The sequence below is a fragment of the Thermobia domestica genome, chromosome 1 (assembly GCF_964235325.1).
Source record: "Thermobia domestica chromosome 1, izTheDome1.hap1.1, whole genome shotgun sequence".
NCBI lineage: Eukaryota > Metazoa > Arthropoda > Insecta > Zygentoma > Lepismatidae > Thermobia > Thermobia domestica.
This window is the reverse complement of record NC_137454.1, coordinates 234,506,003-234,519,794: the sequence shown is the minus strand read 5'-3', so window position 1 is coordinate 234,519,794 and position 13,792 is coordinate 234,506,003. Positions and strand designations below refer to the sequence as shown.

General features: G+C 36.4%; 1 protein-coding gene across 1 annotated transcript in view; it reads right to left on the bottom strand.

The window, feature by feature from the left end:
- LOC145694665 (uncharacterized) overlaps positions 1–13,487 on the bottom strand; it is a 92,246-nt gene extending 78,759 nt beyond the window's left edge. The window contains exon 1 of the mRNA XM_081771140.1: positions 13,185–13,487. Within this exon, the coding sequence (XP_081627266.1) occupies positions 13,185–13,193 (9 nt within the window). The 5' untranslated portion in view covers positions 13,194–13,487. The remainder of the gene's footprint in view (positions 1–13,184) is intronic.
- Between the last annotated feature and the right edge of the window lie 305 nt (positions 13,488–13,792).

Below are 13,792 nucleotides of genomic sequence, written 5' to 3'. Positions count from 1 at the left end.
GTATTTATTGTGCAAAAGAAAGATAAACAGGGTGGTTCGTTAGCAATATTTCCTCACTTTAATATGTTTTTTCTGAAAACTAAGTATAAAAGAAGTTGTTACTTTTTACTAAATGGGGGCACGGTGGTTCAGTGGTAGAAAAGTTACCTCTGGTGCGTAAGGTCGCTGGTTCGATCTTGCGCCAAATAAGTTAGTGGTGGACAACACCGTGTCTGTGGATTTTCTCAGGCTATTCCCGTTTCCTCCCACTTTCATTCCACCAATTCTTTCATTATCATTCACTTACTTTGATGATAATCTCCCTTAACCGAAAGAGCATAACCGTGGGACGTTAAACCGAAATATTTCATTTCATTTTTACTATTTTCGTTCTTGCAAAAATACGGAAATCCTATTTTATTTCAGTCTAACAAAATTGCAAACATTTATAATAATAATAATAGGGAAAAATCGGTTGATGAAGACCAGTGGCTAATAAGGATCATCTATTTCTGTTTTTAAGAAATACATGCACAGACTTGTTTATGACACGTACTATTGTCTGGTCATAATAACATTAAGCTCTGTGGCTAACAACGCTATTTTGTCAGTCAATGGAGTTTAGAGAAGTTATGGGAAATAGTAGCAGTGTACTACATATTTACGGTTTCTTCTTAAATTGCGTCTACCATTCTTCTTTATTATTTGGTTGTTTCAGTAGTAGTTTTCCATAGAAAAAAACAATAAATTGAAAATGATAACAAATCTGTTTGCAACATTTGACCCTGTATTTCATTTACTTTCTATTCTATTAAGTGTTACGAAATTATTCTCTTTTTTTAAATTTACGCACAAAATACGCATTTTTTTCTGAAGGTCTCTGGGGGTAATAGGAATCACGATAATAAAACTGATAAAATGACACTATACTGTACATTTTCAAATAAATACGTTTTTTAAGAATTACAATTACACAAACGGCTTTATCTGTTTCAATAAACTTAACTTTATCTTATATGTACATTACGATGAATGATGATTCCCATAGTTAAAAGCAAAATGATTATTTGTTCTACCTTTATTCATTATGTTATTATTATGGGATTGTTCACAGTCCCAATTACCCCAAAGTGTGGGAAATGGTGGTCAATATAGTTATGATACTTTTTTCGATATAGCTACTTTTTGAGAAATCTGAATAATATTTTATGTGGATAAAGACAAAAGAAGATTCCTGATCTCCTTTAATAATAATAATCATTATAACTACCTAGATCACAACTGACAAAATGTTATGGTATGGTATGGTATATGCTCAACTGGGTAATGCGTTGTCAACACATCACTTTCCAGTGCAATGTACATTTCTGGCTTTCTAGACTGGAGTTCGCAATCTCTTAATTCAAGTAGCTTTATTTTGAAATCATAATACCTACATGTTTTAAGCCTAGAATTTGCAACTGAAATAATGAGTGAAGTCGGTTTCAGTATATCTATCTACGGTCTTAAATAGCTCCGGTGCTGAAAGGGGTCGCAAAATTTCAAACAAACAGTATCAGTAAATAAAATATCGATACCTTCAGTACAATGTATATCTACCTAATATACTTGTGTGTTCGTAAACGAAAGTGTGAATGTATATACAACAAAGAAACTCTCAACTGGCCAATGACCTATTAAATCGTAAATTGTTCCGGAAATAAAGGTTCATGACCATGACCCACACACGTGCTATCCTTTTCCATCTACATTCACTTTCTTTCTCACAAATTAACGTTTTCTTTCTTTCTTTTTTTCTGTATTTGCCAAAAGTATTGAGGGAGAATGTGCAACACCGAGGTAATGGTATTTTTTTGTTTCTTTAGTTCCTATGGGAAATTTATTGTAAGCATTTAAGACGTTAGAAAGGAATCAGAGTTTTCTTTATAAATAATTTTAGGACACCAGAAAACGAAGAGAAATATATATCTATCAATACTTAGAAATCATAGCTGCGTATAATACCAAAAGCTGAAGGAAAGCACTTACTGAAAATACCTTACAAAATTGAAAATTGGAATATTATTCTATCAAATCCTACCGCTAAAGGAACACTTATTATAAAATTGTCCTTTTTTGTTGCAGGAAGCTTTGCGATTCGAAATTTAACGATTTTCCTAATATTCTAATAGTTATTGTCTTGAGTTTGTTGCATCTGAATAACCTTACGGTTCGTTTCGGCGTGAGTCCATCCAAGCCTAATTTACAATAAGTAAAGAAATAAATTAAAAAACTTCTTTGATTACAAGGCAGAAAAGTAACGTTTTAAAGTTGGTAATAAATTATTATTATTATCATCATCATCGTGGATATTCTGTCATTCACAGGTCATACCGCAACTGAGAAGCTTCCATATCACCATAAGTTATTAAGTTCCAGCAATTTCCTTAGTACACATAGTCCCTCGACTTATAAACAGATCAATCCAGTGATCTGCGTAAGTTGAAATTAACAAGTCGAATTTTTACTATAGGCTAGGAGTTGTTGTAAACACCGAATCTCTCAGTAGAAGGCTCTCAAAATTGGAAAAGGATGAAATTAGGAAAATTAGACAAAATGAAGTTAGTGATAAATATTCGATTAATTAGATAACTTTTATTTTTTAAAAAGAAAAATTGTATTGGGCCCTCACTTCTAGTGCAAAGGGTTCCCTCTTCGATCCCAGGCCACGTGAGTTTGATAGATGTCATATTCTCATGTTTTCTCGGAGTTCTCCTGTTTCCTCCCACATTCCGTTTTATTAATTTCATTCATAATCGTTTACTTTCATTACTTATCAGATTCCTTTAATCCACAGGGCATAATCGTGCCGCGTAAAACTAATTTTTTTCTTCGTTTTCAATTGAAGAAATATCTTTTCACAGGTTTTAAATTTTTAAATGATTTTAACATGCATTATTTAGTTTATATGCTGTATATTAAAGCAAGTTAAACTGTATTATTCTAAGTTTTTGTGACGAATAAATTCCATTTACGAGGGCTGTCTAAAAAGTATCCGACCTTTGGCCAGAAAAATAGTTGCGAATACCTGACAGATTTGGGACCCTTATCCCCTTCAAAGTAGGCCCCTTGTGCTTCCACACACTTAGCCCACCGATCCTTCCACTGCTGGAAACACCGCTGGAAGTCTTCTTTTGGAATGTTGTTCAGCTCCGTCGTCGTGTTCCGCATTATGTCTTCTCTACTCTCAAAACGGGATCCCTTCAGAGGCGTCTTCAATTTTGGAAACAAGCAGAAGTCACAAGAAGCCAGGTCTGGAGAGTAGGGAGGTTGGCGAACGGTTGTAATTCCATGTTTGGCTAAGAACGTGTGGATCAATTGGGATGAATGTGCTGGGGCGTTGTCATGATGGACGTGCCAGTTCTTCGCTGTCCACATGTCTGGCCTTTTGCGCCGGACTGCGTCACGGAGTCGCCTGAGAACATCTTGATAGTACTCCTTTGTCACTGTTTGTCCTTCCGGTGCGTACTCGTGATGCACAATTCCACGGGCATCGAAGAAAACAGTCAGCAACACCTTGATTTTGCTTCGCACCTGCCGCGCTTTCTTCGGCCTTGGAGAATTGGGATGCTTCCATTGAGACGATTGTTGTTTTGTTTCTGGGCCGTACCCGTACACTCATGACTCATCTCCAGTTATCACGGAATTCAGATACCCAGGATCAGTGTTGGTGGTGTCCAGAAGGTCCTGTGCAACGTCAAAACGGGTGTCTTTTTGTTCCTGAGACAACAACTTGGGTACAAATTTAGTAGCCATTCGTTTCATGTTCAAATCGTCACGCAAAATTGCATGTGCAGAATCTTTACTCACTCCAACATCTTCTGCAATCTCCCGCACTGTCAAACGCCGTTCTACCATCACCAGATTTCGCACCCGCTCAACAACAGCTGCATTCCGAGTAGTTTGGGGCCTGCCGCTACGCTGCTCACTCTCGACTGATGTGCGGCCATCTTTGAATCGGTTGAACCATTGTTTAATTTGTGTTACACCCATCGCATCTTCTCCAAACACCTGCTGAATCTTACGAATTGTTTGGCTTTGAGAATCACCCAGCCTTTGACAGAACTTGATGCAGTATCTTTGCTCAATTCGTTCAGTCATCTTGCGAGAAACACTAAATCCGACGAACACTACCAACAGCACCTCACTTCGCGACCACCAGCTCACGACTGGCACACGCGAACGCGGTAAAAAAATTCAAGCATGCGCATTAAGGTTCCTCCTTCCACCGTGCACGGTGGCGCCGCCTGAGAATCACTACTTTGCGTGGAAAAAATTAAGGTCGGATACTTTTTAGACAGGCCTCGTATACATATTGTAAATTGATTTCGAACAACACAGCTTTGCATAGATCGGATGTTTCTTGAAATCAATTACGCACTTTATGCAAGGTATTTTCCAATATTTCAAAACACTTCCCTAATGACACAATGTGAGCTTCAAAGTGGCATTCTTTTTCGCTCTCATTATCTGTTGGGATATAACTATATGCAAATCCATGTAACGCCTTAAACTTTATACTTAATTACGTCAGGCGGAAGGTAAGACCTCTCATAGCAAGAAGCAATATGCAATTAAAATACCAGGAAATGCTAGTCACTAATGACTGGTTATAAAGCAAATTGTCTGATTAAAATAATGCATAACGAATAATACTTTTTTAAATACTGGTTAAGTAATACACGAGACGAGAAAATGAGGTGAAATTCTTAACAATAATGTGTGAACCGTATGGGAACGATACTCCCAAACAAAGTGCTTTCTTGGGACCTCCTACGATAGGATATTTTTATTTACTTGGATCTCTGACAAAGAAATACATTTACCCGAACGCCCCCTCCCAAAGTCATATAGAAATCGGCGCCACTGAGACGGATATCCAAATTACTAAATTTTGTTTTAGCTTAACATCCCACGATTATATTCTAAGACTATAAGAGTTGGTGATGATGATGATGATAATATACTAACCGGTGTGAGGGAACGAGAGTATCTCGAGTAAATACCGACGCACACGGCATGTGTTCACTTGACGCGACCTTAGGATCGAACCAGAGATCGCATGTACCAAAGGTGAACACTACTACTGAGCCACCGCAATATTCAGCGCATTTCGTTGAATTGTTCATGTTAGACTACGTACGAGGTCAGTTGATTTTCAGTGCTTAGTAAATTTAGTGATTGTGATGTTGATATTAACGTGATATATTAAATGTGTTTTTCTTGGAACAATTAAGTTTTTATCTCGTGAACTTTAAGGCAATATTATTGGGATCCTCTGCTGAAAGGAGTGTGGTTCGTTTTCAGGCCATGTGAGTTTGTAAATGGACACTTATCATATTCATGGGTTTTCTCATGGCAGTGTGTGTGTAGGAGGAGGGGCGGAGATGCTTGTCTAAGATACAAACTCTAGTAACAGTTCGGAGCCCATTTTGAACAGTAGGTTTCATTTTATGTAGCCTCAGTGCTGAAAAGTTTGCTGGAATAATTGAAAATAAATTACTACCGGAAATGAGGTAAAACTGTTAAAGAAAGCACGAACAAAATTAAATTAGTTGCTCCTGTAAACTCTTTTCATTAAAACTTACTTTTTTTCAATGTATATAGCACAGCATCAGCTATCAACGGATTTATACTTGTGGATTACTTCAATATAACTTATTTTGCTTTTTTATATTTTATCAGCTGGTATGATTTTTTCATCTTAATTAACTACTAGAGTGGCACGGCGGCTCAGTGGCAGAGCGCTTACCCCTGGTGTGTAGGGTCCCTGGTTCGATCCCTGGCCACGTAAATTTGTGATGCACAACATCGTGTCCGTAGGTTTTCTCGAGGTACACCCGTTTCCTTTCACATTTTCATCCCACCAATTCTGGCATCATCATTTGCTTGCATTGATCATCCGTCTTCCATAGCCTAAAGGGCATAATATGGAACCTTAAACTGAAAGATTTCAGGCCTTATCTACTCATACCGAACCAATTCGATCATTGTGAAAAGGGATATAAATTTGTAATCAATCAACCAATCGGACTTCTCTCATTTCTTCCGGTCTTCCACCCACTATTTTTTTTTTTTTTTTTTTTTTTTTTTTTGTCACTTAAATGCATCATTTGTCTCCCTTTACTATAGCTGCTACATTAAGCGTAACAATGTGCAAGCTTCCTCCATATTTTTTCAGCTTAAAGGAAAGGAAATGAAGAGCATGTAATGCCCTACAAAAATCAATGAATTTAAATATTCAAAGATGGCACACGTAATTTACAATCATAAAAATTGTGAATCAATATACCCAGTTTTAGGGAGCGATCTCTAAACATCTATTATGACACAGAAATAATATTATTTCTGGAGTATGTTTAGCAGAAGGAGTCCAGAAGCACGTAGAAAACACAAAATTTACAGGAGAAATGGATAATGCAAGTACTTAGACGTAACACAACGTAACCAAATTTAACCTAACCTAACATTAACTAACCTAAGCTAACCTGAACTAACATCAACTAATCTAATATTATTAGAAATAAGCGAAATTCTATATTTTTTTTTGGAAAATTATGCTGGATCCCTACACTAGCATAATATAAACTAAGCTAAACTGACCTAACCTAAGCTAAACTAACCTAATGGGAACAGAAATTACCAAAATCGTAACATGTTTTTTAGAAAAAAATAGCTGGACCCCTTCTGCTAAACATAGGACTTATTTCTTTTCAAATTCACTCACTTGGATTGTAGATTTTTGAAAAATCTCATTACTTTGTTCTATATTCAAGTTCTTGGGTTTATTTGTTATTGTGGCTGATTAAATTAAGCTTGGAAAGGCCATTATGACGATTCCAATGCTCTTATACAGTCAGTTATTGCTCTTATACGAAACAGTATAATAATTGTTTTGTTTCCTTCACGTTATCGTTCGTTTTAATATTATAATTTAATATTATAACTTATGATAAGGAAACTTAAATTGGATTTCACTGTCAGTTCACACCCGGGTATTTTAGCGAAAGGGAGGAAATGCTAACCATTTCGCAATTATGAAGCCGTATGTAGCAAATTTAGAGTGGGTGAATTTCAGAAGATTTGACCAGGAGAATTTGAACACAGTAAGAGTGAAAAATAGTACTACAAAATTACTGGAATTCACATTGAGGACGGTATGAGTTTAGGTCCGGGAAGGAGATTTCCTGCTCTCAGGCTACATACTGAAATGTGATCTCAAGCTACATCCTCAGTAATGAACTGAGTTCACATCTGAGAAGAACCTTCGTATTAAGTACTTAAGATAAAATGGAAATTTATTCTGGTCGGTTGTTAGTGTTCATGAGACGAGAAATAAGGTTTTGTAGTTTTGTCTCGAATTTGAAAAGATACTATTCGACTCGTAAGTAACACTAGTTAGTGCAGTTGGGAAGCTATAAGTTCAATCTAGTCCCCTTACAAATACTTTATTATCTGTCATGCTTCCATGCTTCTTAGTTATTATTATTATTATTATTATTATTATTATTATTATTATTATTATTATTATTATTATTATTATTATTATTATTATTATTATTATTATTATTCAACTTCAAGAAATGTGAATCTTTGCTTACTCTTAAATGAAATTCAGGAACTCACACAATACAATTCAATAGAATCTAGGAAAAAAATTAGATCAGAATGTACACTCATTTCCAAAATTATTGTCGCATGCCTATAAATGTGTTGTTGTAGGAATATAATTTGATAACGAATTCGCCCGGTATTTCTTATAATGTTAGTATGTGTATAATCGGCAAAGACATGTATGTGGCAAATTTCATGTGAAAAGAACAGTAACTAAGAACAATAAAACGAAAATAAGACTTTCTTGTCCATTTAACAACATTTTGTTTTACGCATTCTAATTTTCGTATTTATAATTCTTTTTCTATGAAATTTTCCACAAATATAAATTTTCCGATTATACACATAGTATCAGTATTAAAAGTACCCTGCAAAATCATTATCAAATTATATTCTTACAAGAAAACAATTATAGATATGCGACAATCATTTTGGACATGAGTGTACATATTCGAGGTCGAATAAGGAACTTCTCAAACTAGGCAGGAGATAATTGTAACGCTGCTCATGTAACTTCTGCGAGCAGGTACTACTAAAAAGTTGTTTTAATAAATTATTACGTGCTATTTACATAGTAAGTAGTATCTATAAGGAAAAATAGATATCTTTCCCATTTATACGTCTTTTTTTTTTTTTTTTTTTTTTTTTTTTTTTTTTTTTTTTTTTTTTTTTTTTTTTGTAACTAGAAAACTAAAATACTGTTTAAAAACTAACGACGTTTCATTATCAGATTGACAATTATACCAATTTATAAGACAAGAATCGTATGGTAGATCCTTCGTATTAAGACTTTACTTTTTTCTCTTTTGATCAAACGATCTATTAATATATTTCGGCCAAAAAAATTCTTGTAGGCCTTATATCTGGAGAACTACATATAGTGTAGCCAAACCCAAACTATAACTTAACTCAGTATGATGTGCTTATTCCGTAAAAAATACGAAAACTCGATTTAGAGACCGTTCAAAAATTTTGTGCCCCCCTGATCCTAAAATTAATTATTGGCCAAGATCGCATATTTTGATCCATTTTTGATCATTCCTAAAATTCTTGTTTATAAAGATACAAGCCTAATATAAAGGCAAGGATGCGCCCTCTATTAGGGACAGGCTAGTGAGACCCATGCAAAATGCGATGTTACAGAACTTCAGTTCGTGTTACTACGAAACGAGAATATTCTATTGTCATCTCAAAAATGAGACCAATAGTCAAGACTAGATTCAACAGTAATCGAGAAACACATAATCCAATAATAAATATGATTTAAATGTTCGTTATATCACACCCTTCGTGAAATTTTCGTGATGCGGAAGAATTCTGATAACTTCTAGATGAAATTAAGGGGGGAAAAGCATTAATTTTCTACTTAAATTTCCAAACATTACGAGAAAAGCTTTCCAGAAATCGAGACAAGATGAGAAAGTGTCTACAAAAAATTTTGAACTAAGACGAAAAATCTTATTTGTCATTTTGTTTTTTAAAAAAAATTGCTAAAGTAACATCGACACTAAAATTAATTTCAGCACAAAATTAGAAATATGATTGCTGAGAAAATAATATTCATTGATAGTAAAATAACAATAGAACTTAAAAAATAGCATATGACTAACCATGGTTTATTTCACGTTCGACTGTAAATTAACAATGATGATTTGTAAGGTATTTTGACAGTGATTCGTTGTGTACTAAAATTTTACTTTTTGATTATCTAGTACAAAGTTAATAGAAATACATTTTATCCAACAACTATATAGCACTTAGTTTTTAAATATTCGATAGTTTGTGCCGAGAAACAAGGAGCAAGGTGCCTAAATAGGTGCAGAGATACCCATAAGGGAAGAATCATAACAGGAAATGCATCATTTTAGGAGAGCAGGAGAGGTTTTTGTTTCATTTTTTTTAATGATAGAGATTACCAAACAACAACTAAATTTCTTGTCAAAATTTTCAGCACTGAGGCTATATGGAGCTAAAGTGCATTCACACGCACACAAAAGATACTTTGTATTAAACGTTATAATTTATTGCACATGAGTTACCCCTGGCTTTATGGTTAGCGCATATGTCTTTGGAGCGGGAGATCAGAGTTTGATACCTGGTGGGAGCTCATGGAGTTCGGATCCCACGCTAAGATGTAGCTCCATACCTCACATAGCCTCGGTGTTGAAAGAGACGCTTAAAGCCAACCAATTTATTGTAGAACAACAATATGTTACAACAAAACCTTATTGTGTGAGGGAACGGGCTGTTGAAAATTAGAAATATATATTTCTAATTTTCAACAGCCCGTTCCCTCACACAATAAGGTTTTGTTGTAACATATTGTTGTTCTACAATAAATTGGTTGGCTTTAAGCGTCTCTTTCAACACCGAGGCTATATATATAGCTTTAAGCTAGATATTGCTTTAGTGTAAAGGGCCTCGGCGGCTCAGTGGTGCAGCGTTCACTTCTAGCATGGAATCCTTCCTTGGTTCGATCCCAGCTCCCACCAATTGAGCTTTGTGGTGGACAAATACCGTGTGCGTAGGTTTTCTCGGGGTTCTCCCGTTTCCTCCCACTTATTTCATTCCACCATTTCATTTTTTCTAATCATCACCGTCTCCTTTAGCGTAGTCAGCATAAATGTGCGACGTAAAACTTGAAGATTTCATTTCATTGCTTTAGTGGAAAAAGACATTTTGGGAAGCGTTTCGTGCTCTTGCAGGTGGTCCTCGTGACGAAATAAGCCGTGAAGAATGGTTGATTGTGTCGGTGCTTAACGTCGAAGCCCGTATCCAGGGAGGTGTAAAGGGGGGCCGTCCTCCCCATAATTTTTGCTGGAAAATCCTAAAATTTTCACGGTAGGCTTATAAATGAACTATAATATGGTGAAGAACTATAATAAGGTTGGGTCGGCCCCCCCCTAACTTCAGCCGGGCATCCCCTACTTTTTTGGGCTGGCTACTGGCCTGTTAACGTCCCTTTTAGAACCGAAATATATGAGATGTGAACTCAGATTTTAACGTAGAACCCAAACCACAAGCGCTCCCACCGGGAAATGAATCCGAGACTCTAGTACCAAAGACGTTTAGTAACCATGTAACCACGAAAGGCTTGAGTCGTGAAGAAGCATCACTCCCTGAAAAAAGTCTTTAGCAATCGTCAACGGGTAAAAATAAATAAATAACTAAATAAAATTTTAAAAAGCACAAAAAGGAATGTGAAGAACTGATAAACACGAAAATTACCAGTTTCGCTGAGAATATACAAAATCTCATGTCCTGATCTACCACACGTGAAAGAAAAACGTTTGATAATAACAGGGTAGGCTATCAGAGCGGAAGAAGGCGGCAGTCATATTTCGTTAGAAAACAAAATATCTCCTTGAAGGCTAAAGACCAGTGTGGAACTATTTAGTGATACGTAAAGAAGGAAAGCAGAAGATTTAGGACGCCCTTTGACATCTTAAAATCGCAATTAAAATGGCCGCGCTTCCAGCAACAGTCGGCCAACTTTAATGACCTCGATTTCATCTCTTTAATCCAAGAACAAAGAAAAAAAAAAAAAGACATTAAAAGGTAAAAGCTGTTCATTATTTTGATGAACTGTTTTGTAATGGTTACCAATTAGGAAATAGGTGAATTTTATGTTTATATTTTGACTTTACTGCATCTGAGAGTTAGCAGCATATCTTTCTAGTTTTTAGGATGGCGTCCTATGGTTATGTCGGCTTGCAAGAACGTGGAAGTAAAGTATTGATTCAAGACATTGTGTCGTTTACATTTATCTGATGCATGGGATCTTATAAAGAGAGCAAATTCGGTTAAACATATGCTTATGTTGTAGAGCCAGGCCCGTATCCAGGGCGGGTCTAGGGGGGCCGCCCCCCCTAAATTTTTGCTGACCCCCTCTAATATTTTCACGATAGGCTTGCAAATGAACTATAATATGGTGATGAACTATAATATTGTTGGATCGGGCCCCCCCTAACTTCAGCCCCCCCCCTAAATTTTTGGGCTGGCTACCGGCCTGTGTAGAGCCCCTCAAAATCTTGAAATAAAATGAAAGCTTTGAATTTAATGTCTCACTATTGTGTTCTTTAGGCTAAGGGAGAAGATTATTAAAGCAAGTGGGTGATGATGGAAGAAGTAGTAAAATGAGAAAGTGGAAGGAAACGGAAGTACCCCGAGAAAACCTAGGGACACGATGTTGTCCTCCACAAACATACGTGACCGGGGATCGAATCAGGGATTCCACGCACATGAGGTAAGCGCTCCATCACTGAGCAACCGTCCCCCTTTATCCCTCTAACTCTTGTTTTCTTACATATACACTAATTGAAATTAACATGTATAGCTGCATAATTTCGCCCCTGTTGATCGTAAGTCAACAATGGTTTCTTCGTTTGTTTGTTGAAACTAAATATCCCTTTTTAGCACTGAGACTATATGCGAGATGAACCTACAATTTAAGGTGAAATTTGAACCAACTTAATACGTTCAAAATAAAATAAAATAAAATAAAATCTTTAAGTTTTACATCCCATGGCTATGCCGGCTAGGTTAAAGGAGACGGAAATGATGAGAAATGAATGGAATTTCTGAAATGAAGAAAGTAGGAGGAAACGGAAGAACCTCAAGAAAAACCACACACACATTGTCCACCACAAAACTCATTTGGCGCAACCTAGGATCAAACAAAGGACCCCATGCAACAGAGGTGAACGCTCTACCCCTAAGCTTATTTCGTTGAAATTTTTTAATGTTCTGGTACCGGAAACTGAAACTTGGAACTACATGTACCAAAGGCGCTAGCCACAAGACCACTATGGAGGGCTAATAGCTTATTCGAGGCTATTTAATTAATCTAGTCTATACGCCTTCCGAGCTAGAAACCTGGGTTCAATTCCCATTAAGGTCAATAATCTACAGCACTATAACTTGGTAGTCATTTCTCATTATTGAAGAATATAGTCCACGCAGCGAGCACATCCATTTTGGATTTTCGTTTTAACGTGTAGGTTAGGTCCAGATTTCATAAGCTAGCTGATGGAAAATGACATTAAACTCCGAAACAAATAAATTAATAAATAAATAAAGGAATGAGTAATTCGACTGAATGGTAGAAGGCACTACAGAGGGTGTCCACATACACAATATTGTCTATCACATAGTGAAATGACCCGGGATTGAACCATAGACACTTGCACCAGAGGTGAGCTGTCTACCACTGAGCCTTCTAGTCTGCGTAGGGTTCAATCCCGTAGCCACTACGAGAGCTTCTATTGGTAATCAAACTTCATTGGGGACTGCGAAACATTTTTTCTTGCTTCATTTTCAAAAGCCATTCTTAACGATAATTTAAAGCACATTACGTAAACATAGTCCGTATGTATAATGCCACTACACACTGTCCTTGAAGAAACTATCCAGAAAGGTCTTCTAATTGGATTTGGTTTCATGCACACGCTCAAAATTCACTATAATCACTTAACACATAAAAAAGAAAAAATTAACATTAAAGAACGAGAAACAGGTTTTAAAAAAGCACTTGAACAAACACAATCACTTACTCCTTTCATAATTGGGTTTTCGCCCGGATTCGGCACGCCACAAAGTACTTTAGAAGAGCAAACTGCAAAATGATACACCACCACTGTCTTCTGTGTAATTGAGATCTATCCAAGTCGAACACTGTACTACAAATGGTTAACCAGTGCCGATACGAGAGCAGTATATAGAGAGTTATTTTCCAAGAGAAGGGGGCGCAAGTGTGCCACTTCCCTACGATTGGTAGGAGGAGGAGGAGGAGTAGGGCAATCACTCGGAAGAAAGGGTTACAGGTGACCCTCTTCTCAAGAGAGCGCTTGGCTTCGACTTTGCCTTGTCTTGGCAGTGGTTCTTGGTTGTATGTACGCATGTATAAAACGACTTCACATTAAATAACATTCATTGCGAAAGAAAAAAAAGGGGAGAGCGTTTGGACGACGTCGTTCATTCAGTAGGGATTCTCTCGATCTCTCAGAGAGTGTGTTGGTATATGATTAATACACTCTTTTTGGTCTTCCGTTTTTATTAAAAAGGGAAAATGAACCACTAAGTCCACGAGTTACACTATGTATGTAAATGAGTGCATTGCTGATTGTATGGGACTTCTTCTTTCACAATGAAAGTTTTGACA